Source organism: Lagenorhynchus albirostris, chromosome 14, assembly GCF_949774975.1.
Source record: "Lagenorhynchus albirostris chromosome 14, mLagAlb1.1, whole genome shotgun sequence".
In the NCBI taxonomy this organism is placed as follows: Eukaryota; Metazoa; Chordata; class Mammalia; order Artiodactyla; family Delphinidae; genus Lagenorhynchus; species Lagenorhynchus albirostris.
Window position 1 is genome coordinate 10,805,316 of NC_083108.1, and position 26,934 is coordinate 10,832,249.

At 37.5% G+C, this 26,934-nt stretch overlaps 1 protein-coding gene across 3 annotated transcripts in view; it reads right to left on the reverse strand.

Annotated features, from left to right (window-relative positions):
* Positions 1-26,934, reverse strand: part of CDH7 (cadherin 7) — a 190,175-nt gene that overhangs the window by 55,659 nt on the left and 107,582 nt on the right. For 2 of the 3 annotated variants that reach the window (XM_060121157.1, XM_060121156.1), the window contains exons 4-6: positions 12,166-12,460; positions 8,251-8,370; positions 1,330-1,497 (exon numbers count right to left, since the gene is read on the reverse strand). In XM_060121157.1, the coding sequence (XP_059977140.1) occupies positions 1,330-1,497; positions 8,251-8,370; positions 12,166-12,460 (583 nt within the window). Of the gene's footprint in view, positions 1-1,329; positions 1,498-8,250; positions 8,371-12,165; positions 12,461-26,934 lie in introns of those variants that run through there. The other variant, XM_060121158.1, reaches the window with a different exon arrangement.

The following is a 26,934-nucleotide window of genomic DNA, read 5'->3' on the forward strand; positions in this document are numbered from 1 at the left end:
ATAGTAACTAAATGGTAGAGAAAAATCTCAGCCAAAATGAAAAATCTAATGACATATTTTTGGCTTCCTTCACTTTAATAAGTAGGGGAGTACCTAGTAAGCTAGAAAATCCATGCTCTATCCTATCAAATCATGACAACTGAAACCACAAAATTTTAAGTGTCAATTCTTATCACTATAGTTAAAGAGAAACAGCTAATTCTATTATCAGCCAAATATAATCGCATTAATTGTTTTGTTTTGTTTATTCTTCAATCCTCCTCTCCTCCCCATTGTAAGCCATCAAGGACACAATTAAGGATAGGTTCTTTTTTTTTTAATGTTAAAGTTAGTGTAATTTTCTTTATTTTGCCAGGAGGTATTGAAATGTCTGTTGTACAACAATATAAATATTAAAAATATGTAAAATAAAACATCTAAAGAAGCAGTATTTGAAGGAAAACACGGTGGCACTCATATTTGCAGAGAAAGTGTCCTTGTTTAACATTATTAGCTTTAAGATCTGTTCATAAGGGAGCTCAGTTCCCTATTTCTATCAGACAAGCATTTAAAAACATTGTAGTTTGTATGATTTCCTTATTTTCTTGAGTATTCTAAAGAAATACCACACACATTTACAAAAAAGCAGAAAAAAGGCAACTAAAAGAGAGTGAGATGAAATGCTTTTTTACAGTCAGGACAGCTCTACCTAAAGAAATTATTTTTTTCCTCTTGTTTAAAACAAAAGCCACTTTGGTCAAAGAAACTAAATTGAGGGAATGCAGTTTTCTGGTTCTTTGGACTGATTTCTTTTGAAATGCTGAGCGTTTGCATTAAAAAGATGTGGTAGGTAGCAGAAGGAATGTTCAAGGTACATGAACTGGTTAAAAAAAAGTGTGGAATGAAAAGTGAAGTTCAGGACTCTTATTTTTATCTTTAAAAATAAAGCAATATTTTTAGCGTAGAGAATTCACGAAGCGTATTTGAATGTTACTAATTGGCAACAACCTCATAACTTACAGAATGTAAAGAGTAGCATGTCTTTGAATAAAAAGATTAATGCATAAACAAACTTCATAACTGTCTAGTATTCAAAGTGTGAACAAAAGAAAAAGCATATTATATTTAAGATAGAAGTAATACAAAGATATAATCACTTCTAATTATTTTCAATACCCTTATTATTCCATATTACTGAATTAAAAGTCATGCCTCTGCTAAAACTGGGGGAGAATGTAGTTAAGATAATTATTTGTTTGAGAAGTATCTGGAAAAACGCCTTTTTAAAGACATTTTTATAATCTGGCAAGGAAAACGAATGTGCTTGCAACGTGCAACAGAACAGCTTACTTCGAGGAAAGCGAGGCGGGTTGTCGTTGACATCAGTTAGGGTCACGGTGACCGATGTGGTTCCAGAGAGTCCTCCGTTTTGACCAACCATATCCTTTGCCTGAATAACAAGCAAATACTGGTCTTTAGCCTCTCTATCCATGTTTGGAAGGGCGGTCTTGATGACTCCTGTAAAATTTCAAATCCCAGTAAAATGCATCATGAATCACTGCATTTATACTAGCGAAGAACACTGATATAGGTAGAAAATAGCTCGAGTTGTTGCCTTTTGTTTTTTTCCTTTTAATAATTGCAATGCATATTAAAGGCCAAAGGGATATAGTAATTATATACAACATCACAAACACAGAAAACGCTGTAATGCAGAAAAGCGGAGAGAGAGGATTATCTTTAGATTTTATGGAAATGTATGGTTCAGGAAATACCAACTTATAATAAATAAAATATACTCCTCTAGAAGAATGGGCAGTGGCCTGTACAAGTATATGACAATGAACCTCTCTTTTTCTCTTTCACCCTCTCCAACAACTTAATTCCCAGTGATGTGAAATCACCACAAACCTTTCACCTATGGTCCCTAACTCTCTTCCAGCTACTACCTCTTTTCCAGCAAAATAACTATTCCATAAATAAAAGGAATGAGAGTTATGTATGTTTAATAAACAAAACACCATTCCAAACTATGCTGCTGGATGACTTTATGCTGTATCTAAAGGTCTGAGAAAAAGTACTATAGATGAGAATGACTGTGTTAATGGAAATCAAGACACTAAAAATATTGATGTGTTGTACTGTTTCTTTCGAACCAATTGCATTTAATATGGATAGCCTTTAAGACTTCAGAGGTATGAAAAACTGATTTCAGAACTTCATGTTGCTTGGTAGGAAAGCTTGACTCAATAATCATTGCTGCACTAAATTAGTGGTTTTATATTAATAACTATTTATTACGTAAATAGGTTAGGTAATAGTATGTTTATGAGATAGAATTTCGTTTACACTATATGTAAATATATAAAATGACATTATATACTTAATATAATATACTTAGTATATGCACATAGAGATTATGTCAAATGAAAACCTATGTATTCAATATTGCCCTGTACAGATCTCGAAACTAGCAATATGAGGCCATCTTTGCTAATTAGATACCAGGAGTCTAGAATCCTACTTAATCATTTCCTGTACTTCCATCATTTCCAATGAAGACATCTTACCTACCTACCTAGAATTCTTTTATTGACTTTGTTTGAAAAATGTCTAATCATTTTATTAAACAGATTCTAACTTTTAGAGTTTAAGTCAGAATTTAAATCCCCAATGACTCAGATGTGAGGAACAGGAACTCTGGTATCACGGACTTCTCAGGGGCAAAACTGGGCTGTTTGATAAAGGATGATTCTTTGGGAGAAATAATTGTAAACAAGTTGGGATAAATGTTTTTTTTCCCTCATGTTCAGCATAAAAATGTTTTTATATCCTCCAAATTTATAAAATGTTTTTTAAAAGCTGCCAATTTAAATTGTTTAAATGCTGATTCTTCCATGGACACATGTAAAAATGGTCTGTGTGTGTTATATTTCAGCCTTAAGTATAAGTTACAAGCCCACATTATACTATATCAGGCCTTCCCTATTCTTCACAATATTCTACAGTTCCGTAAATATTCTAGGAGTGGGGAAGAGATGAGAAAATCTTTCAATAGTTTAAGAATAACTTAAACAATATGTTACTGGTTCTCAAGATTCCAAGCTGAGTAACACTCACACCATCTTAAGCAACCTTATTGTTACTTAGTTCTAAGCAGTAGCTATCAAATACATACACATATATATATATACACATACACACCCCAACAATATATCAGTATTTTAAGCATTTAAATTATACTTCTTTGAGTAGGCCATTTGTTGTTATTGCTGTTGTTTTAACAATCGCTTATTCTAATACACTATACTGGACGCTGTTGCTACAAGCACAGCAATACAAGGTCTAAGTAACCCTTTCACTGAACTCTTTCGGTTACCTACACACTGCTTGTAGTTAATCTCTGAAACATCAAAATGACAATCAAAAGAAACATAGTCATATACCCATTTGGTTCACTGATAATTGTCTGAGACATAAATATTCTTCTTAGAGCCATAATGATTCTATGAACATTTCATGTCTGTTCTTCAATACTTCCCTTACCTCTAATATATAAGGCATTGAGTACTGACCTCAGTAAGACACGCGGTTACCAAGCATAACAATCTTTGTCTAAGAGTTCTGGGACTTACATCTCTCTCTCTTTCTCTCTCTCTCTCTCTCTCCCTCCCCCTCCCCCCCACCTTCTCTTTTCTCTTTGATGTTAATCATCTTTACTTGTAATACTTTTTTATACATTGAGCATTGACAATCTTGAATATTTAACTAATGGTGCATTTCATATAGATCAAATATTAGTGAAGTTCTAGCAAAATTTCTTACTCATTCAGTTTCAATTTTTAATTTCTATTCATCTCTCATTTTCCTTCCAAAATCAACATGTGTAAGTGAGTTTGTACCCTTGCACATGTATTATGATGGAGAGAGGTCCATAACATCTCAGCTAATCAGCAAAGAAAACACAGCCGCCTCATCTTCTCATGGTTTTGCTCAGCAGCGTTATTTGAAAGGAAACAGAATTATCAGGGGAGAAGTATGGTAGTAAAAGTTACTCACTTATTTCTCACACAGCTAATTGTCTCTTTACGAATGAGCCTATATATAACACTCCTCCAAAGCAAAAATCATCACAAAGTTTGCAAAGAAATGCAGGTGGCAAAGGTAATTTCCAAATACCTCAATTATTAAACATATTTTTTACAAGAATGAAATAACTGGGAGAGAAGTGAATTTAAATAAGAACATTCAAACATAATAGATTTCTAGTTCTATGGCTTTTGCTAGCTTTTTACTTTTGAGTATCAACTGTATACATTTGGAAAAGAATTCTCATACGTTGGATTTGATCTGCATTTTGCTGTATATTATATAGACACACACACACACACACACACACAGAAACTGTTTTTACTATGTCTCTGATGTGGTAAAGGCCAGTCTTGCCTAATCATAACCTTATAGTTCTGTGAGGTTTTCATGGGAGAGGATAATATTTAATTTTAATAGTCAATAATTTTAAGCCACTTATGATGAGAAGAATATATCCTGTAACTCTTTAGAAAAGAGACTGGCTCAGATTTTTGGCTTTCTGAATAATCATTTTTCTATAGATGTACATCTGACCAGTAACCCAGAACTTTTTATTTATTTATAATCCATGTCCACAAAAAAGTACTGTGTATGAAACATCAATTTATCACTAGTATTATGCAAAAACTGTCTAGTTTTTGGTATGGGAATAAATTTTCAGATGATTTTCTTATCTCCTGCCCACCATCAATGTTTTGTTTTGCTTTTTAAAGCATATTCTGTTATCATGGAATCTCCTTAAGAATTCAGATGTGTACATTTCTGAAGTCCATTCTGAAGCTCCGGATTAGTCCCAGGAGTCTAGGCAACCACATCAGTCAGGTAACACAGGGCTGGGCTATTCATGCTGTCGGGTTCAAGATACATTAGATGTACAGGTGAATCTCTTCCAATAAGTTTGTATTCTTTTCTAAACTTTCTGTCTAAGACTTGTATTATTTGGTTTCTCTACCTCTAAGTGAAGCATATAACAGAACCATAAAAACATGGAGAAGAGCCAACAATAGTAGAGATGGAAGCTTCTGGATCATCAAAGGATTACAGAGCTGGCATCAAATAAAGAGTCGCTGAGGAAGGGACTGTCGTTACATCCCCTGACTCTTGTGAGAGGATGTCCTGAGGAAGCCCTGACAGGAGTGAGAGTCCTCTACACCATGAGCCATGCCACAGGATGGAACGTGCATGAAGGGTGTATTAGGGACGAGGGCTTTGTTACAACTGTATTACTTACCTAAAGCTAGGATGTAACAAGGATGCATGTAATCTCTAACGCAGGCACCACAGAGTCACACCTCTCTGTTTAAGAAAGAACTCCTAAATGACAAGTGATATTTGACACTCCAACCATTTTTCAAGGCCAACTTCATGGCCTTGTGGTCTGTGCAGTGACACACTGTCCCCACGTTTGGTTTCTGCTCTGCTGATGACGTCTGAAATCCTACTAATTTTAGAACAAGAAGCCTGCACTTTCATTTCAAATAGCAAATTATGTAGCCAGTCCTGCCATATATGAAATAGATTGACAAACTGGATCTATTTGCTTGTAGGTTACAGACTAGATAAACACATTAGAATAATTCTCAATCTCCCTGTGAATTTGGGGACATTATGAAGATAGGTGATGAGAATTTTTTTTTTTTTTACATCTTTATTGGAGTATAATTGCTTTACAATGGTATGTTAGTTTCTGCTTTATAACAAAGTGAATCAGTTATACATATACATATGTTCCCATATCTCTTCCCTCTTGTGTCTCCCTCCCTCCCACCCTCCCTATCCCACCCCTCTAGGTGGTCACAAAGCACCGAGCTGATCTCCCTGTGCTATGCGGCTGCTTCCCACTAGCTATCTACCTTACGTTTGGCAGTGTATATATCTTTGCAGTCCTTTTAATGCTACATTATCTTGTTTCTAGTGCCATTCTCTTTGCTTGCTGAATTGTCAACATTGTTTTTTGCAGCTACTCACATCCTGGCTTTGTGGACTGAGAAATTAATGTAGAAAATACACTTACCCTCCGGTCATGTGGCCTGTAAGTGTGCTACAGATGGAATACATGCTCAGAGATTTTAGCCAGGCTAAGTTAATGATATGTGATTAACAAATAGTAATGGTTATTATTAATATTACTCCTTTTTAAAAAAGAAATTAGAAGTTAAACTTTCAGAGATGTATTTAACAGTGATTTCCTAGGCCTATTTTATATAATCTTGATTTAACATATTTTCAGCATTTTTCCTGTCAAAAGTTTTACATTCTTCTCAAAAGGCCTTAGATTTGGAGATGTGGGAAATAATGTTATTTCTTACATAGGTAAGAATCATACATCAACTAAGGAAGACTACCTCAAACTGTCTACACAGCTTTTCATGCTTGTAAGGCCTGAAAATTCTCCATCCATTTTTGTCAGAAAAATAGAATTCCATTTTTTTTTTGCGGGGGGGGAATGCATTCTCTATATTATGATAGCAGAGAGGACACAACAATTCCTAGAATACCTCTGCACAAATGACTATAAGAAAGAGAAGTCCCAATGATTACCATGATTACAGCATTAAAAACTCTTAACCAAAACAAAATTAAATGAAACTTTACCTCCTGTAATACACGGTCCTTGAGATTGAAAATTAAAATTAAGTTTAAAGTACTAATCATGTGATGCCATGACACAGACTATTGTCCAGTTGCTCAACAGGTGAGGTCTTACCTACACAGGGCCTATGAAACACCTATTATCTTACAGCAAAGCTAAAATCACAAGCCAATCATTAGTAGCAGCAAAATATTTAACCCTTGGGATTAGTACATGCTATTTTTGAACAGGTTATATAATGCAGGAGGTATACAATTTGTGAGCAAATTGTCAGAAACTTGTCAATGTCTTTCTAGGCTGCAAAGAGTAGATATAGAAGGGAACGGGTGGGTGTCTGAATTTAGGTTCTCAGATCTATCATTAAATCAACCACGAGCACAACTTCTACATTCCCAGGATTCAGATCATAAACCAGATACTTTCATTTACTTCTCCTTCAATACTCGCTGAATCAGAACTATTTCTCCTCTATCAGACTTTCTAGGCAGCTTCCAGACTTTATCACAACATTGGTAAAAAAAAAAATGTGCCACAGCCTCTATGAAAATTCTAATGAATGATGAGCTCGCAGCGAATTTACTCGTCTGTTTTTGCACAACTGTCATTCTCAAAAGACACTTAAAATGTTTATCCCCCCCAGTGATTTGAGAATGATTTGATATTGCCATTTTTTATAATATGAAAAACAAGGTAAGTGGCATTAAAATATTCATTTAGGATCATAAGTACTATCAAATTTTCAAAATCACAAACTTGCTATTTGAGGAAGAATTATTCTCCATGATAAAGGCAAAATTATTAAAATATAGAGAAATTTTGGATTTTCACAGTGATGAAGAAAACCAATGGCTCACACCCACCCATCTTCGCACCTGCCCACACTTCCCTATACCCAGAGCCAGAGGAGCAGAATAGATAAAATATTATTTTATAACCAAGAAAATAGTGCTCCAAATTATAGTCTTACAGTATATAAACTATTTCATCTTTAAAACAAAACAGAATATCTAGCCAAACAACCACATATTGTATCCAGGCAGCTTTGCAATTCATAATTTTTTTTTCTGAAATTAAAAGTCATTTAATTTAGTTTTTGATTTAGCAGATCATCATCCTAAGTGTTATGTTTCAACTAATTTCCCTGAGAAAAACTAGCCCCTGGAAGGACAAGCTGAACCTAGTACATATTCTACTGCATGGCAAGGAGATTTTGCTTAAGATTTAAATTTTACTGTGTTAATTCCTATGTGAATTAATTAAAGAAAACAAAGCAAAAAACATTTAGAGATGAATGATGAACATTTTCTTATATAGTCAAGAGGTAACAGCTGAAACACTTTTCAATATCTAATATTTTGTTTAATTTTGGTAGGAATACTGATAAATGGAATAAAATATTCTTAAAATGTGCTAATGTCTCTATAAATAATATGCTGTTTATTACCATGGTACACATATTGAGAGAACCACAGTAAAAATAGTGTCTGTTATCAATTCCAACTATACTGAATAAAAATAACTATTATTAATTCTATGCCAAGATATAAATGATGACTTTACAAAGAGAGTTGCATGTCAATTTTTACCTGTCTTTGGCTCCACTGAGAAGTATGGCTGTCCTTGCAGGATACTGTAGACCACTCGGGCGCTGTTGCCGTATGTAGGATCATCGGCATCCGTTGCTGTCACTTGTACCACTGAGGTCCCTACGTGCCAATCCCAAAACCAATGAGTTAAAAACTCCCAAATGCCACAAAACATAAGAACTCACAAAACGCTAAAGATTCTACACTAGATTTGTTTCTCATTTTTCATTTTTCTTATTCTAAGGTACATGAAAAATTGATATCATATTTTATTTTTTGCCTAAGACAAACCCCAAAAGATGATAAATGATAATTCATCCTTCAGAAATATTTAAGGGACATGAAAATATGTTGGCAAAAAAATAAGACTGATGGTGCAAGTTAGGCAGGGATATATATTCAGAAGTGGATGGGACTCAAATTTTAGGTATCTCATCCATCAGGGCTGGGTAATAAATTTTCATCAAGAGCAATCTCTATAAGTCTCAATCACTGTCTAGAAGGCAGCATGACAAATACTAACATCGTGACACTCAAATCACTGAGGCAACCTCACTGCTGTAGCAAAGTAAAGCCAGACAGAAACTGAAACTTCATATTCATATATTCATATGAATATATATATTCAATATATATTCATATGAATATATATATTCAATATATATTCATATGAATATATATATTCAATATATATTCATATTCATATAAACTTCAGCATATTCAGTTGATACATTTAACTGGATATTAAGTGGCTACTGTGTCTCTTCCTGTAGTAGTTTTATTTTTCATTTGTTTTCACTAATTGATTTAAAAACAAAAGCATGAAATGAAAGTTTAAACCAAACCCTCCCAAAGGAGAAAAGGCATGGCAACTTGAAAAATCACAACATTGGTTGTTTTTCTACATTTCATATGATAGAATGTCATATTGCTTCTTCCTTTTACTATGCATTCATTTATTCCATATGGAAGGCATTTAGTGGGATCTGTTCTTTTTATTTCCATTTGGAATATCATCTTAAAAATATTAGCTACTCACATTTGCTGAGTTTAAATATTTAAGCACATGCTATTTTATCATTTATGACACAGCTGATGGGGATGGGACAAATCCCTTTCTGTATTCTTTTAAGGTTCAAGTTGGTTTCTAATAAATTCTTGAAAATATGGCATTTTTAGTCTAACATCTCTTTTAGATATATTCCTATGTAGATCTCCCTCTCTAAATGCCTTAAATAAGTCACCAATACCCATCTTATAATTACAAGTCTATTCTCTTTTCCAGATTATGATTTCCCTTACCAATTCTATTTTCTTTCAGATTGGGTGGAAAATTTGCATATGTATGTGTGTGTTGTGTATACACACACACACACATTTTGTAAATTCGGAAGTTTTATTTTTTTTATTTGATAGACTTAGGAGACTGCGCTCTATGGATGCTTGGTAGGACCAAACAGTGGATGATGTATATTTAAAAATCTTTTTAACAATTAGATTTTGACTATTTTAAAATGTTAGAATCAATGACTTTGATGTTCTCTATTTCCTCTATAAGGAAATAGAGAACATCTTTACAGCACCATCGTTACAGCAATATTTATTCTCGTGATATGGTTAAGTACCGATTTCCTACTTCACTGGAAAAGAAAACAGCTTGAAACAAACAAAATAATGAACTATATACTTCAGTAAATTTTGTTGTGTATAATTTTTTCTGAAGTGTTCGTTAAATAATTTATACACACGCACAGGCACACAGACATATACAAACACACATGCACGCACACACACACACACACACACACACACACTTGTATTGTCACGCTTATCTATGCTCTTCTGTCAACAAATAAGAGATCCCAGGGACTTATGAGTGTGTTTCAAATCTTAGTTAGTTCTCAATTAAAAAAAAAAAAAAAGTAGGCCTGAATAATAAATACTGAAAACTTGTGTTGTACATACCATACTATTCAGTGGCTATTATAACTATTTGGTTAGAATTAAACACTTTGATAAGCTGTCACTATAAGTCCATAGGATACATTTTATGTAGACATTTATTGTTCTTAGCTCAAATTTTGATATTAACCAAGTGACCTCAATTAGTGTCAAGTAAATCCTGAAGACACAGAGAAATCATTTTCTAAAAAGTTCTGAACCTGTTGGAATCAAATAACTAAAATAACTTACACATGCACATAATAATCATGCTGTTTGATATCAGAGTGGTACCACTGGAACCAAAACTACAGTGCATTATTCAGCCTCTAGAACAAAAAGCTCACAGTAATCCAATTTGCACTGCTGGGTTCTACACAGGAAAGGAAAACCTTAGCAAGCCCATGAAGAATGCCCAAAATGCCCAGGAGAATTACGGCACTGAACTGAATTGCTTCAACACACCTCAAAACCTCCTGTTTTTCTAAACATTACTACTTTGGAGTGGACAACGCGCCTTCTCTTTTCTCTAAAACCTCCCAAATCTTGTTGCTGCTGGTGTCATCATCGTTGTTGTTTTTGTCATTAAACAAGAGCAGCAGGAAGCACTCTGAAGCAGTGGACAGTATTGAGAAAGTGTGAATAAGCCTGTTTGGTCAAAGAAATATTTACACGGAAGATAATTATAGTGAGATGCTGCCACTGCAGCTCAGAACTTTTCCTGTCCGCAAGCATCGACTCCTCTGGCTTATTTTCAGTTGTATTTCTTTAGCAGCTTGAGCCACGGTCCCCAAATAATGTTCCCTCTCCAATCTGACTGGAACAGAAATTTAGGGTCACTAAATTGGGCACATGTAATACACATCTTTGCAACTCCACTCCCCAGCATGGCAGATGTGTGGATGGAAAGCTGGAATGAACGTACTGACTTTTATTTAAAGTAAAATGATCAATCAATCAAGTAAAACAAATCAAAGACTTGAGTTGACATACGTGTTAAAATACAAGTTCGATTATTATTTTAAATAAACTTCCCCCTTCAATACTATAAACAGGAAATAAAAGGTATAAATCAACTGGTCTCTATTCCAGCCCCATCATTTTTTTTTTTTTTTTTGTAAGATCAGCCATACCTAAATTACATACTGGCTGAAAACTATTCCAAAGGTACCTAAACCAGTGGAATTTAAAAGACAGTTTAATAGTATTTGAAATACAGTATATGCTAAAGGTAATTTACTTTCCATTTTTCTAGTAATGGAGCAACGTCAAAAGGCCTTTGAGTAAAACAGCCTTCATTGTTCTTTTATGTATCTCACACTGAGTATCACTTTACCATTATTATAAATTCAGTATAAATTTTCATGCATTTAAATTTCTGGAGAAATCACAAAAAGATTAGTGGTGGCAGGTGGATGGACATTTACAGGTTCAAGCATACTCTGTAAGGAAATAGACCAGCTGATTCTAATATTAGCCTAGGTACACTGCTGGCCTTGCCTGATACCCTGGCCCCAGAGAGATGGCTTAGAATAGTGAATTCTTATTTTAACATGGGGAGAAAGGAAAAGAAAAGTAAGAGATCATCACAGGGCTGTGTCTAGAATGATTTTTTTTTTGGTTTGATAATTTTATTGTGTTTTTTTTTTAAACTTCTTAGGCATCATTTGAATCATTTTTTAATTTTAAATATTAAATTGAAAAGGGATTGTAAGACCTATGTAATTTCTTGAAGACACTGAGACAGGTGTGTAAAAGGAAGAATTTCCTAATTTTCCGTATAAATAAAATAATGTGTCAAAAAATAGAATTTGGATACTGGCTACTAACACATCTCAAATATTCCCCTCACACTGAATGGCAATGTCTACACAAATGCTAATGTGATTTCTTCCCCAGTATTTATGGTGATTTAATTTTAAATACAAACCTCCTAAAATCAGATGGTACAAGACCAACTTGCTCTTTACTTACCCACAGGAGACATTTCGGGAACTCCGGCAGTGTACGGCCCGTCCAGGAATTTAGGTTCGTTGTCATTGATGTCCTGAATCTTAATGACGAACTCCGACTCGGGCTCCACGGGCTTGTTGGTTAGCCGGTCCAGCGCCTGGGCGCGGAGGGTGTAGTAGGCCTGCTCCTCGCGGTCAAGCCTCTTGGTGGCATGAATATCCCCCGTGTTCTCATCAATAATGAAAATGGAACTTGCCCCTTCGCCTGACAAGATGTATTTGATGGAACCATCTCCTTTATCAACATCAGAGTGAAGCTGGTGAAAAATTCATGTGAGATGAGATTAACTTACAAGCGAGTCAGCGATATGGAGATATGTCAACATAATTCTTATGTCAGGCAGCAGCATATGAAATTTTACTGTTCTTGGAAAGATAAGCGGACGCACTTTGTGCACAACGGAAACGGCTATTAGAATGTGTTAGCTTGCACTTGTGAGCAAGAAATTTCATTTCTTCCTGTAAACAGTCTCATTTCCAAAGGAATTTTATACCATTCCCAAAGTTAGGAACTCGTTGTAGTGTTATTTTTGATTTGGTCTGTCCTTGCCAGTTTTAGCCATCTTCTTTGACCAGAGCAGACATTCAGTAACCATGCATAATTGGTTGATTTGATCGTATTCCAAGCAAAGGGACTTGCTATAGAACATTTGTAACTTTAGATCTAATATATTCTTTAATCTGCTTAGAAATCGCCACATCCTTTAAGGGTGCCCTTCCCTCTCAACTCCCACAACTTTTCAGGATTATTAAGGATGGATAGATGTCCAGTCACTAAATTGATCTCCAAATCCTGTTCTATATTTTAAAATTTGAAGCTGTAAAAGAAAAATTACACTGCTCTCTGAAGTAGGAATTTTAAATCAATATGTGCCTGAGACTTCAACTAAAACCTTTCTTGAAATACCAAGAACAGCATTAGATTTGCATGATTAACCCCGGCTACGGCTCAGGGGCAGCCCCTACTGATTTGCATTTCATATCTGGAACTGTCCCTTCTGTATGTCAGAACATTATGTTGAACAGAGGAACCTGAGGAAACTCAGAAATAATTACATATTTCCCTGAACTTCATAACCTGAGAAATACAGTGCTCAATCTGTAATTTCAACAATCTTTCATCCTCTATAACCGCCGTGATTCTGGACTGCAATTAATACAAACGCAAATACCCAATTTACCAAATAACAAGGCTGTTCACTGCCCTGCAGAACTACGTTTGCATTCTTTGAAAGACAAGGTTCAAAAAATATAAGATATGGGAAACTTAGGCAAGTGGACGCTCAGTCCATTTCCATCCTTAGCTGTTGAGGATACTGCTTCTGCACCACGAACTCTAAGTGATTCTTCCATCACACTGTAACAGCTATGTTTATACTCGGCTTCAGAATACTTAAATACCTGATTTATCCTTTAGTTTCTGTAGTTTTCAGTTAGGATGAAATGATACAAAATGGCACAAGTTTTACTTTAGCTTTGTTCAGTGTGGAACACTCTAGCATGATTATCCAGCATACGGAGAAATTGTATTCTTGAAATGTAATGAATTATTTAATTTTCTTAAGTCATTCTCAGGGTGACTATTACATACATATCTCCCTCTAATTTAAGACGAAGCAAGCTAAGAATTACTATAGTCTGAATTACTGAGCACTCCTATGTGCCAGGAACTACTGCTAATGTTCTCTACATAGTAACTCATTCCACGCTCACACTGACTGACTTTATTATCCCTTTAACAGATGAGGAAACTGAGGCAGACAAAGTACTTTGCTGGTCATGCTGCCAGCTCTCCATGGCAGAGCTAGAAGAATGAAAACCATTAGGCTGGTGGAAAACCCATCCTCCACTCCCCACAATGGGGATCCTGCCTCTGGGGGAGAAGCTGTGTCCTGTGAGGTGAGGACATTAAAGTTGCCACAAAGGAGAACTCAGGGCAGAAGGGTACAGACAACCACTCCCACCTGATCACTCCCCAAATCTCAAAGATGCTCAGTGTTTCCAGGGGTTTCCATCAACACGTTTTATGATGCACCAGAAGGGACCTTTCCTGACGTTACAGAAAAGCAATAAACCACACTCAACAACACAGAGCAAAGACTTGAGTCCAGAGACAAATGCAGATTATAGGTGAAAGTAAGTTGCTTTTCAGCAGCTAATACCTCAAGTATTCCCCCTTACACACACTTCTCACAGTCATTCGCCCAACCCCTCCTCACCCTTGATGACCACAAACATACAGAAGTTATACACAGGCTGCGTCTTTAATCAAAGGTTTGCTCTCTCTCTAAATAATCACTAGGGGGTCCCATTTATAGGACCAGCTCTTACGATTCATTAAACTAATTGCTATCAACTGACTGCTGGCTTCACAGCGTGGGGATACCATGTATTCCTGGGGTATTCAGGTAAGGGAGAGAGGATGCATTCCTTTCAATACAGAATGTACATGAAATCCTGACTGATCTCCAGCCTGAGCTCTGATGCCGTATCTGACGTTATACGGTATCGCTAGTTGTTCTCCATTACTGACAGCGTAAGAACTTAAAGGTAAAAAAGGTTCATACTGGGCTTCCCTGGTGGTGCAGTGGTTGAGAGTCCGCCTGCCGATGCAGGGGACACGGGTTCGTGCCCCGGTCCGGGAAGATCCCACATGCCGCGGAGCGGCTGGGCCCGTGAGCCATGGCCGCTGAGCCTGCACGTCCGGAACCCGTGCTCCGCAACGGGAGAGGCCACAACAGTGATGATTATGGAATAGAGTAGGACTCTCCACAGTGAAAACCTCTGGCCAGGAAAAAAAAATTCTGCGGTCCCACAATATGGTAAGTGAGCAAATAAGTAATAAATGAAAAACACAATAAAAAACAACGATTTGCACTCTATTTGGGGCAGAGTAGAATTCATGTTGTTATGTCTATTTCACTTGCCAATATCCTTGTAAACATGATCTTGTAATTCATCTAAACAATAACAACAAAATCTTGATTAATCACCAGACAAAACTCACTTGTACTGTGTCCCTAAATCCTTTCCGAAATATTTGTTGTGACTCCAAAGTAAATATTTACATTAAATATATAAATTGTTTTTTGTTGTTGGCAAATGTGCACAAACAGTAAGGAGCACAGCCCTCTTAGCTGAGTCCAGCTCGTGATAAGGCAAAAGAATAAGCAGGGAGGAGATCTAAGTATTACGCGAATCCAGTGTCACTATGCCAGCACCGTGTACGGTAACAATCTAAGAAACATGAAACTGTTGGACTGAGTTATAACCTACACAGGCCAGGATGCAAAGCATACTTCACATACACCTAAGTATATTCTGTTTAGTCATCTGTTATGGTTCCATCATCCCCCGCTCGAAGGAATACGCGCTCGTTACCTCTAACGTATCAACCCGTTCTCCAGTCCCTCTGAACAATCATCCTAACTTGGAATCTTCAAATCCTTCACTTGGGCTATCACAAAGCTCCCCAGTTATTTTCCACTTTTAATAACTCACATCATCGAGGCTGTTATAGTGCACGTCAGAAATGATCTCCCTAAAACATGCACTGAATTGTGTCACACCCCTCATCAAATAATTGCTCCCCATGGGCTCTGGGTTTAACTCCAAATCCTAAGCGCTCGGCTCCATGTGGCCATGTGCCATCCATCTCCCCAGTCTCTCTTTCCTACCACATCCCAGAGGGTCCTCTGTGTCCCAGGCACGTGGGTCTAGTTACCACTGCCTGAGCAGAGCATCTTTTCCAGACACGTCCTCCATCATCTTACCCACCAACTGACAACCAACTCTACTTAATCCAAGTTCCCTCTTACTGAAGCCTTAACAATCCTAGTTTTCCCACATGGCATGTTGTTTGAATTTCTATGACAAAGTGCTTTTAATTCTGCTTTATAATGAAAATCTGGTTTAGTTGTTTTCCTACCCAATCCCAATCCCGTCTTTAATGTATAAACTCCTTAAGAGCTGGGTTCTTTTTATCACCATATTCCACATTCTGAATAAAAAATTTGTTGCCGTGAATTTAGTAACTTTTTAATCCACATTGTAAAACAGGAGTGCTTGTTTTATTTCAATTTCTATCCTTTTAAGTTTTAATAGCACTAAGTAAAAAGAAAACAAACTAAACAAAACAACATCCTGTATCTCTGGTTTGTCCTCCCCAATCCTCTGAACCGCCGAGATGGAGTTCAGATACCTTGTTTTCTATGCCCAGGGTAACTTCTGCATTGGTACCTTTGTGTTCCCCAAGAGACAGAGCCCTGGAGAGACAGACATGCTTTCTTATTCCTGTTTTCCTAGGTCTTATACAGTACTTCACACACACACACACACACACACACACACACACACACACACACACGTGATTAAGGAGGGTTTGATAGACCCTTGGATGTCCTCACATGGCAGAATCTCATGTCCTTGATTAATTTTTTAATCCACCGTTTATTTTTTACATTTAAGATTGTAAAGAGCAAAACTAAAAACAGATCAATGCACTGCAGTTCCGACAATTTTCTTACATTTATTTAATCATCTAGGGCCTGATATGAACTACCTGATCTAGCACTTGCGATCCATCTGCTTAAAAAGTCTGAAAATGGAGAATATTCCTCAATTTAGCAAAGACTGAGGTAAAAAAAAAGACTGAGAAAAAAAAATCAATTCAATATATTGACCAACTTTTCTTCCCTCTATGAACGTCTTCAACTCTGCCTGTTATCTGATCTTACTGCTGATCTTGTCTTTACTCTCCTAGTTCCCCTCCTCTATATTTATTTACTTTATTTTATTTTATTTTTTGCGGTACGCGGGCCTCTCACTGTTGTGGCCTCACCTGTTGCGGAGCACAGGCTCCGGATGCGCAGGATCAGCGGCCATGGCTCACGGGCCCAGCCGCTCCGCGGCATGTGGGATCTTCCCGGACCGGGGCACGAACCCGTGTCCCCTGCATTGGCAGGCGGACTCTCAACCACTGCGCCACCAGGGAAGCCCCCCCTCCTCTATAAAATGGAGATAGAAATGCCTGTACTTGGACTTCACTGAACAATTGTGACAACTACTTGAGATATTGCAGTAGGATGTGATTCGTAAAGATAAATTACTATAATGTCAGGATTGTACTTTGTAAAGCAATTATACTCCAATAAAGATGTTAAAAAAATTTTTAAATAGTTATTCATAAAAAAAGAATACAGACATAAGATGAAACTATTGGGACAGAGACAACGTTTATCATGAAAGTCTTGACACTAAAAATATAAAACTACACGAAAGCCTCTGTGATCCTCACTGAATATATACGATGGAAATAGTGTTATATTCAATTTTTCTATAACGAACAATTTAAATAAGAAAAATGCAAAATGCATTATTATACTACTACATTTGTGTACAGAAACGGAGTAATGAGGGCTAAACAAAAAATACGCATGTGTTCCTTTGAACACCATGTTAATCCGTCTGAGAATGATTTATACTGAATATTAGGCAAAAGATTTCTCAGGTAAATTTTCTACCACTGATTTACTTATTATAGATTCTTGATTTTTTTAAGTTTAAAAATATATTACAGATTGTTAGAACTCATGCATTTTACTTTTGCTAAACTTGTACAAGTTTAAAATTATAAGTATAGAGGGCAGATTTAAACAATAATTAGCAGAAATAAAACTGCTTGAATATACACATTACATGCAAGTTTTCTTTTCTCATTATGCTTTTTAATAGATATTTTCCACATGCCACTGGATACCATGTAATTATCAAGCTGTTGAAGAAATATTACAGATGAAAACAAGTGTTTATGAGTAACTTTTTTTTTCTGGTTGAAGTATTCCTAATTCATAATTATCATTGTGGTCCAGGGTAATGGAACACAATTTAGTTGTGAAGCATCTTTGAGGAAGATGTGTGGTTTAAGAAGTATAGGTATTTAAAAAAAAAAAAAAAAAAGAAGTATAGGTATTAATTATTACACATAGAATAATAAAGGAAAGGGAAACAATTCAGGAAGTACTTAGGTAAGGTTAAAACTGCCAAGAAAATCTCATTTCTTTTCTTTTTTTTTTTAACCAATAGTAAATTTTAAAAAGGAGGGACTTCTATGATTATTTTTATCCTCAGGAAAAGTTCACGCTAACTCAATGGCAATAAACATTCATTCTGGGGTCTTAGTACATACTGAGTAGCGGTGGTACAGATGCTAGGTCCATGCAAAGCAACCAGAAGTATGGCTGCTGAATCTCCGCTCCGCTTATCTCGCTGCCTTGATCGCACTTAAATCCCAGTTTATCCCTTGTTATAGATCAGCATCCTAAATGTCCGCCTAGCCTTGAACCCTGAAGTAAGGATAAAATGAAGTAATGCATTTGGAAGTATTTTGTAAAATGTCACTTTCTATCCATATGTAAGCCCACAAAGAGCTGTACAATGAAAGTACCTGCCCTTCCTTAGTGGGGGAAATCTTGCTTTTGTTTGAAAAAGTTCTACATTTCTGTCTAAGGCATGGTTACTCGGAGCTTCACGTGAAGAGCCATGTCTTTTTCACCAGGGACTGACAGGAGCTCAGAGAAGCATTTTCCATTCCACACAGCTACGTGCAACTCCCTAAAGGCTCCACAGCACTTGTCCTCCCCTCTTGTCTTCTCTCGGGTTGCTGCCTCCAGGCCACATCCAAAACTTTCAGCCAACTTAAAAAATCTGCGTGGAGTCATATTACTGATCAAAACTCCTCGTGGGCTAATTTAATCGTGAGAACATCGTGTCTCCGATTCACGGCTCCCATCTACTGCCTCGCTCACTTCCTTCCAAACACCAAGTCGTAAACCAGAAGCAGTTAGAAAGCAAACCCCTGGAAAGCTTCAGCTTTCTTCGCAGGAGGAAGAAAAATTTGCTTTTTCTGCAAATATATGTCACAGGAGGCCAGAGCACTGCTATGGAAAGAGCAGTCCCAGGACTGGGTGCTATCAGTCTAAGTCAAGGTGAGTATGGAAACTGAGAAGAAGGGCTTAGCAACTTTCACAGTCATTTTACAGAGTAATTTAATGTCTCTTGAGCCCAATAATAATAATGGAAAAAGGGGGATTTAATTTTTTAATATAAGCAATTCATTTTTAATGCAGCAGCAAAATTATTAGGAGGTCAAAACGAAGTACGTCCTGAGCTCTTAAAAACCAAGAAGCTTGCACACAAACAGCAACAATATAAAACTTGGTCCTTCACCACAGATCAGTTGAGAAGAACTGGGTCAGTGGAGAAAACCCTACGTGAAAGCTCTTTTGAATGTCTGTAGGCAGTCACCAGTCTAAAACTCTTTTCCTGTCCTAATATCAGGGAAGACTAGAAGACACTGGCCTCCATGGAGGTACAGGGCATTCTGAAGAGGCCATCCTTAAGATGGGCACAGATGTTTTGCACATGGCATTCTGGAGAAGGCATTCACATATATGTCGCAGAGGATGATAGCATCATGTAGTTGCAAAGTATTTCCTGAAGTCTTCTGCACTGCATGGCCTTGTGCGTTCAAAAATAGAAACAGTAACAGTTAAAACAATGGAAATATAATTTTGAAGTCTACTTCTGGGGGAGAAAACTTCAACACTCATCTGATTTAATAAGAGAATATTCTATTTGCAAACAAAGCAACTGACAACGGATTAATCTCCAAAACATATAAATAGCTCACACAGCTCAATATCAAAAAAAAAACCAAACAACCCAATCAAAAAACGCATGGAAAATCTAAATAGACATTTCTCTAAAGACGACATACGGATGGCCAACAAACACATGAAAAGATGTTCAACATCGCTAATTATTAGAGAAATGCAAATCAAAACTACAATGAGGTATCACCTCACACCAGTCACAATGGTCATCATCAAAAAAATCTACAAACAATAAATGCTGAAGAGGGTGTGGAGAAAAGGGAACCCTCCTGCATTGTTGGTGGGAATGTAAATTGATACAGCCACTATGGAGAACAGTATGGAGGTTCCTTAAAAAACTGAAAATAGAACTACCATACGACCCAGCAATCCCACTCCTGGGCATATACTGGATCTGGAGAAAACCAAAATTTGAAAGGTTGCATGAACCCTGATGTTCATTGCAGCATTATTTACAATATCCAGGGCATGGAAGCAACCTAAATGTCCATAGACAGAGGAATGGATAAAGAAGATGTGGTACATATATACAATGAATATTACTCAGCCATAAAAAGGAACAAAATAATGCCATCTGCAGTGACATAGATGGACTCAGAGATCGTCATACAGAGTGAAGTAAGTCAGAAAGAGGAAGACAAATATCATATAATATCACTGATATGTGGAATCTAGAAAAATGGTACAGATGAACTTATTTGCAAAGCAGCAAGAGTCACAAATGTAGAAAACAAACTTATGGTTACCAAGGGGGTAAGGGAGGGTGGGATGAATTGGGAGATTGGGATTGACATATATACACTACTATATATTGAATGGATAAATAATGAGAACCTGCTGTATAGCACAGGGATCTATTCAGTACTCTGTGGTGGTCTAAATGGGATGGGAATCTAAAAAAGACTGGAGATGCACATATATATATGTATAACTGATTCACTGTGCTGTACAGCAGAAACTAACACAACACTGTAAAGCAACTATACTCCAATAAAAATTAATAAAAAAAAGAGAATATCCTACCCTAACATCAATTCTGATACAAGGATAATATACATCCAATGTGGCCTGATGGACCAGTGTGGACAAAGATATGGATAAACACAGAACGTCACAGATGACACAGACTAGGATGGGGAACAGAGAACAGCAGCTCATCCAAGAGAACAGACAGTGCCGAGGCCATTCAACACTTAAACTTACAAGTCAGATCTTGAGGGCTGACCGTTAACTCTAAATTCACAGTAACTATGTACATGTATTTGTAAGTTGTGATATCTATTTGGTAAACTTGGTTTCAAATATTCTTCACTGGGTATTTAGTGTTTGTCTAGTTAATCCCTTCTGACATCTTTTTTAAAGTTACAAGTTAAAAGTATCCCTTTGGCAGGTATTAAAAGTACCAGGTTGAAAGCACCACTTCAGCTATGACCTGGACTACAGGGATACAACTGACATTACTCTTGGTGCCCAAACTAGATTGTCCTGGTAAGATAAAGTTTGAATCAGGCCTGTTTCTGTCTTCATCTAGACACTCAACATCTGTTAATCATCTATTCAAAATAAGTACGGAGTATATCCTACAGGTCAGGTGTACAGGTGTGTATGGATGAAGACAGAAAGGGACAGGGTGGCAGAGGCAAGCCTAAGGCATTGAACTAAATAGTCCCCATGGTCATGAGACCATCTACGGAGGCGCAACCTGTCAGAGCACCAGGTTGAACAAACAACTGCAATTCTGATGACCACAAAAAAGCACCCACAGAAGGCTACGAAATCATATAACAGGGAAACCAAACCAACGTCAGGGGTTCAGAGAAGTGCTTTTTAAATAAAAGATATTTAAGTTGAGACAAGAAGACTAGTAATTAGTAGGATTAGTCTAGTAATGAAGGGCAGAACTTGATGTCCAGGAAGAAACTTTACTGAATGATGGAATACATTCCTTTCTATGGATAGAGTGAGAAACACACAGGATCCACTAGTTTATAATACAGAATAATTTTTGCATGTGATATATTAAAAGAGGCATCATAGTATAAATATATTTTACAATCTACCTTCTGTAATCTGCTTAATTAAAAAAATTTAAAAGACTGCAGAATAGTTCACTGATGTTAACCTGCTGTTTGGCTAATGTACTTGTTATTTTTTGTAGTATGTAGGGCTCTTGCATCAGAATTACCTGGGACATTGGTTAAAAATGCCAATTTAGGGGCTCCATCTTAAGTCTACTGAATCAGAATCTCTTTGAGTTGGAAACAGGAATCAAAATTTTCAACCAGCATCCCAGATCGAAAATTTTTGGTCAAACAGATAATACCCCTCTCACAGAAACCTGCTTATGTCAATAATATCACGGTTGAAAATATAATAGTTAATCACTTTTAATTCATTTGTATTTATAACTTCTTCTATATAAGATTATTGAACAACATTTTCTCTGTGTTTTGATTTATTTATATATTTTACTTAAAAGGGAACTGTCCCTCCTCTAACTACCAATTATACAGGGAGAAAAGTACACAGTGTATAATTTACGTATCCACCAAATAGGATGTGGTACTTTAAACAACAGCTATATTTAAATTTTAAACCATTTTAAAATTATATCAATTTTCCATGGGGTGGGGGCAAACAATTTTATTTTTCACAAAATTCATGTTTCAGGAAACCTAAGAAGAGTGAGAAGCAAATTTGTGGACTATTAGGTGGAAGTATGTTTTGATGATGCAAAATTACAAGGTATTATGAATGTAAACTGCATTTTCTGTACATAACCAGTTCATATTATCAAGATGCAGGGATGCTCTTAGGTTCTAGGCATCCCTCCGGGACCAGAAAGATAAACGAAGAAAAACAAAATGCTCTGCTTATATTTTACATGAAGTTAGTACTGGTCAGAGGCAGAGAGGCAGAGAGAACATTAAGATGATGCAAGAACTATATGCAACAGAATCCGTGACACTGTGTTGGTTTACTATATTTTCCCCACAGAAACAATGCGTGTCTGCTCAAAAAATTAACATTTTCATCTATCACATGCTTATTATAAAAAGATTGGAAATATAAAGCAAACAAAGAAAGCAGGAGTGGAAAGAAAATATTTATGATCTCAAACCTCAGAGGTTATTATCACACCAGAGACTCCCCTCTAGGGGATCCACAGTGGGTCACCCAACCCACCCCCCTTCACCCCAAGGGCTGCAACACTCACTTCAACTGCTGGAAGTGCTAGAGTCGGTCTGCTCTCAGCCCTTTACCACTTGCTGTAGGAAAACACCCACTATTTGGAGACAGATGCCTCCTCTAATATCATACAGCTTCCTGGGGCAGATAGAATACACAGGACCAGGGACTAGAGTTACAGTGGGGATGTCCACGTTATCTTCACTCCTACTGACCTGCTTGGAGACATGTGCTTCCATTCCAAGAGCGAGGTGACTCCTCCAAGTTCATGGTATCCTCTGCCTTGTCTCTGGACTCCCCGCACCAAGGGACAAATGCACAAGGAGAAGCATTGCCATCCTGGTAGGTGTAATTGACCTTAATCACCAGGAGAGTGCGGGCTTCCATTACACCATGGAGGCAGGAAGAACAGGCTTAGCATTTGGGCACTTGGCTGTCTCCTGATACCCTCTTGCCCCATTCTGATGTTAAAAGGACAAATGCAAAAGAACCTCAGCCCGAGGCAGGCTGGGTGATGAAAGGAAAATGATGAGTGCTGGCTGTAACCTGGAGATGGGCTACAACACCAGGGGCTGTAGTTCATCCTACTGACATTCTTGTAAATCCCACCAAGAAAAGAGGTCAAACATGTTGTGTTGGAGCTGCCCCCTGAACTGATTACCTGAAGCAAATGGATGTGAGTGGGACAAGGGGGGCCTCTAGGGGAAGTCATGGCAGCCACCCGGGTCAACTTCCTACCTGACCCCACGAAACACCGGGAGTGCCAGGTGCTGATGCTTCTCAGCTAAGTTCTTCCTAAACACTGTCACTCACTTCGGGGACGTTTACAAAGTTGGCAAATGGCAAAAACAACAAAGACAGCCACTTTGCCAAAGGTACTATTTCTTTCTCGGGGGCATCCCAGAGCCGATGAGTGGCTGACTTAAAACTTCTCCCGCTCCCCTGATCCAGGACAACTTTGAAGAGCCTTCCCAGCTCCACAGATCTGCAAAGGTTAGCCCCCTTCTAGGTTGCAACCGCACTGCAGTTCAACTCCTCCCTCCGCCCAGCCCTACTTCCCTCCCTCCCTCACAAGTCTTGATTCTGAGAACCATGCTAATAAATCCCCTACAGGAGTCTGTTCCCTGGATGCAGGTAACTAACTCAATGACTAAAGAGTGGCAGAGCTTGGCTCTCCGAGGACATCTGTCCTCATGCACACCACGGCTCCTCCCGCAGGGGCATAGGAAGGTGAGGGGCACATTTGCACAACTTGGTGAGAGATGTATACGTATAGACCAGAAGCAGAAACCACCGAGGAAGAAGCTTCAGGGCGGCAAAATTCATAAAAGACGTCGCCCCAGGCAGAATGCCGCTTGTTTCTTTCAGTCCACACTGATACACGCTTATTTTTTCCCACGCTCCCAAATGCTTTGATTTTTACAAACTTCACACTGTGAATGAACCAGTCACAGGGGTAGGGAGGATCCTCTGTGGGGTTTTTCATTTGGAAAGAGGAAGAAGCAAAATGGCCTTAACTCACTGAGCCCCGGAGCCAAATCTCAACGCATTTCTCCTTATACAACCCCCTCAAGTTCTCCATGCAAGTGTCTTCTGTTCACCCAAGTGGGGCGATGCCCAGACCTACTACAGAATAGTTCAGTTAGAATATGTGTCCATGGGCACAGGCTTTTATTATTATTATTATGTTTATGTTTAAAAGCTCTCCAGGCCACGCTATTATATACCCAATGCAAGGACTACAGACCTAAAGGAAGAAAGGAATACAGAAGGAGCTGAGAGGGAAATAGTCTTCCATTTTACTGATAATATCATTTTGAAAAGCAGAGGAAAATAGGTTTATTAACTTGAAAAAGAAGTGAAAATAAGCATGTCTGCAGAGCTTAGGCAGTAATTTGCCTTAAAAAAATCTCTGGCAAAACTGCAATAAACACGAAAGCTTCCTAAATGAAAAATAAACCTGTTTCCCATGTCAGGACCTTCCATGGGATATGTAATTGTCTCATCTAACATATAGCAGGTATAAGAAATAAGAAGGCTATATTTTGGCTCAGGTGACCTAAGAAGAACTGAGACACATTTTCTCTTCTCTCAAGAACAGCATCATTTAAAAATAAATCAGAAAAGCCAAGTCCCTGCTGAGACTTCTCAGCACCCAAGGCAACCAGAGGTGTCAACACCCTGCCTTCCTGCTGCTGACAGTCTGGATTTCAGTGTGCCCTAAAGATAAAAGTTTCTATAAAGAAATGTAATAAAGTTACTAAAGCTATAGGAACGCAGGGGAGTAAAACTTGCCACCCCCCCAAAAAAAAATGTCTCTGGCATGTGGATTATTTTGAGCTGAAAACAAGACCCAAAAATTTCAGGAAATAACTCTGACCTGCTCCCTGACTGCCTAAAAGAATTTTGATGGAAGGTCTGCTACCCAAATAGAGCTATAACCAAAGACATCAGCAAAGGATATCAGCTGGGTGTGGGGTGACGAAACTAGGCAGGGCCTGGAGACCAGAGGCCACTCTGTGCCCCATTGTCTCTGCCTGACCCAGTAAACACTTGTTTACCAAACGTGTGCTTTTATGGAAAAGGCTTCCTCCCCCATTGAGGTCCCAAACCACTACCCCCAACATCCTCTGTTGTCTTTAACTGAAGATGGTAGTTAAGGTGAGGGTTTCAGCCATTTTGGCAAGTGTCTCAGTTCTCCTGGGTCTCGCCCATGTATATATGTTATTAAACTTTTGATTTTTCTCCTGTTCATCTGCCTCATATCAATTTAATTCTTAGACCAGCCAGAAGAACCTAGAAGGACAGACGAAAATTTCTTCCTCCTGACACCAGCTCACAATTTGCTTAAAATAATTCAACAGAAGTAACTAGTTTTTGATTTAAAAATCTATGTCAAGAGCATACATAAAGTAACTTTAAAGGGTACTGCAAAATAGTCTGCTACCTAAACACATCTGGCAGGATAAGGGTACTTATTTTAAAGAAAATGTTATTAATGATACTTATAACGTCTGATATCTTAGGCACAAATTCAATTAGCGTCGCTTACAAATATACACACTAAGAAAACCCATTGCTCTCTCTTTGAGATTTACAACATTATACATTTTCTCTGCTTTTCATCCCATCACATTACAGATACACGGTTTAGATGTACTATTCTATGTCAGTCTGAACCACCCAAAACTCCTTGCAGCAGTGCTGAGATGCTAATGATTTCCTGGTAGAAGCCTACAAGGAAACAATCCTGGAGGGCATCATTTTGGGCGGGTATTTTCTATTTTGCTTCTATTAACTAAAACTTCCTTTGCTGCAGACCCCCCAAAAAATAAATTTAAAAGTTCCAGCTGAATCTCCCTTCTTTTACATTATCTGTGGTTTAAAAAAAAAAAAGTCCATACCAGAATAAACATGTATGGTTACGTGTCAAATATAAAACAATTAGTAATCACTGCCACTAGCTGATTCTGGATTGCAATACTATGTGAACAGGGACCACTTTAACCATGATGAAGTGATGACAGAAAATTTTCCTGCTGGCGGATCAGATCCAGTCTAACTCAAAATCCTATCACTCTTGTTAAAGAATGTAGCTCCTCTATTCCTTTCTGTACCCTTGCACTTCTTCGCTTTATATTTGCAATCCTGACTTTTAGCCACGCCGCTTCACATATTGTTTTATAGCTCTCTTATTCAAATAGCTAATAGTGAGAGCTAATATTTATTGAGTGTAATTAGGTGCCAGACGCTGTGGTAAAAGGGCCTTTAACTCTCCTAACAAACTTCTGTAGCGGGCATTATCGGCCTAATTTTATACATGAGGAAAGTGTTATTTAACAGGATTAAGTGCTCTGCCTAAACTTACA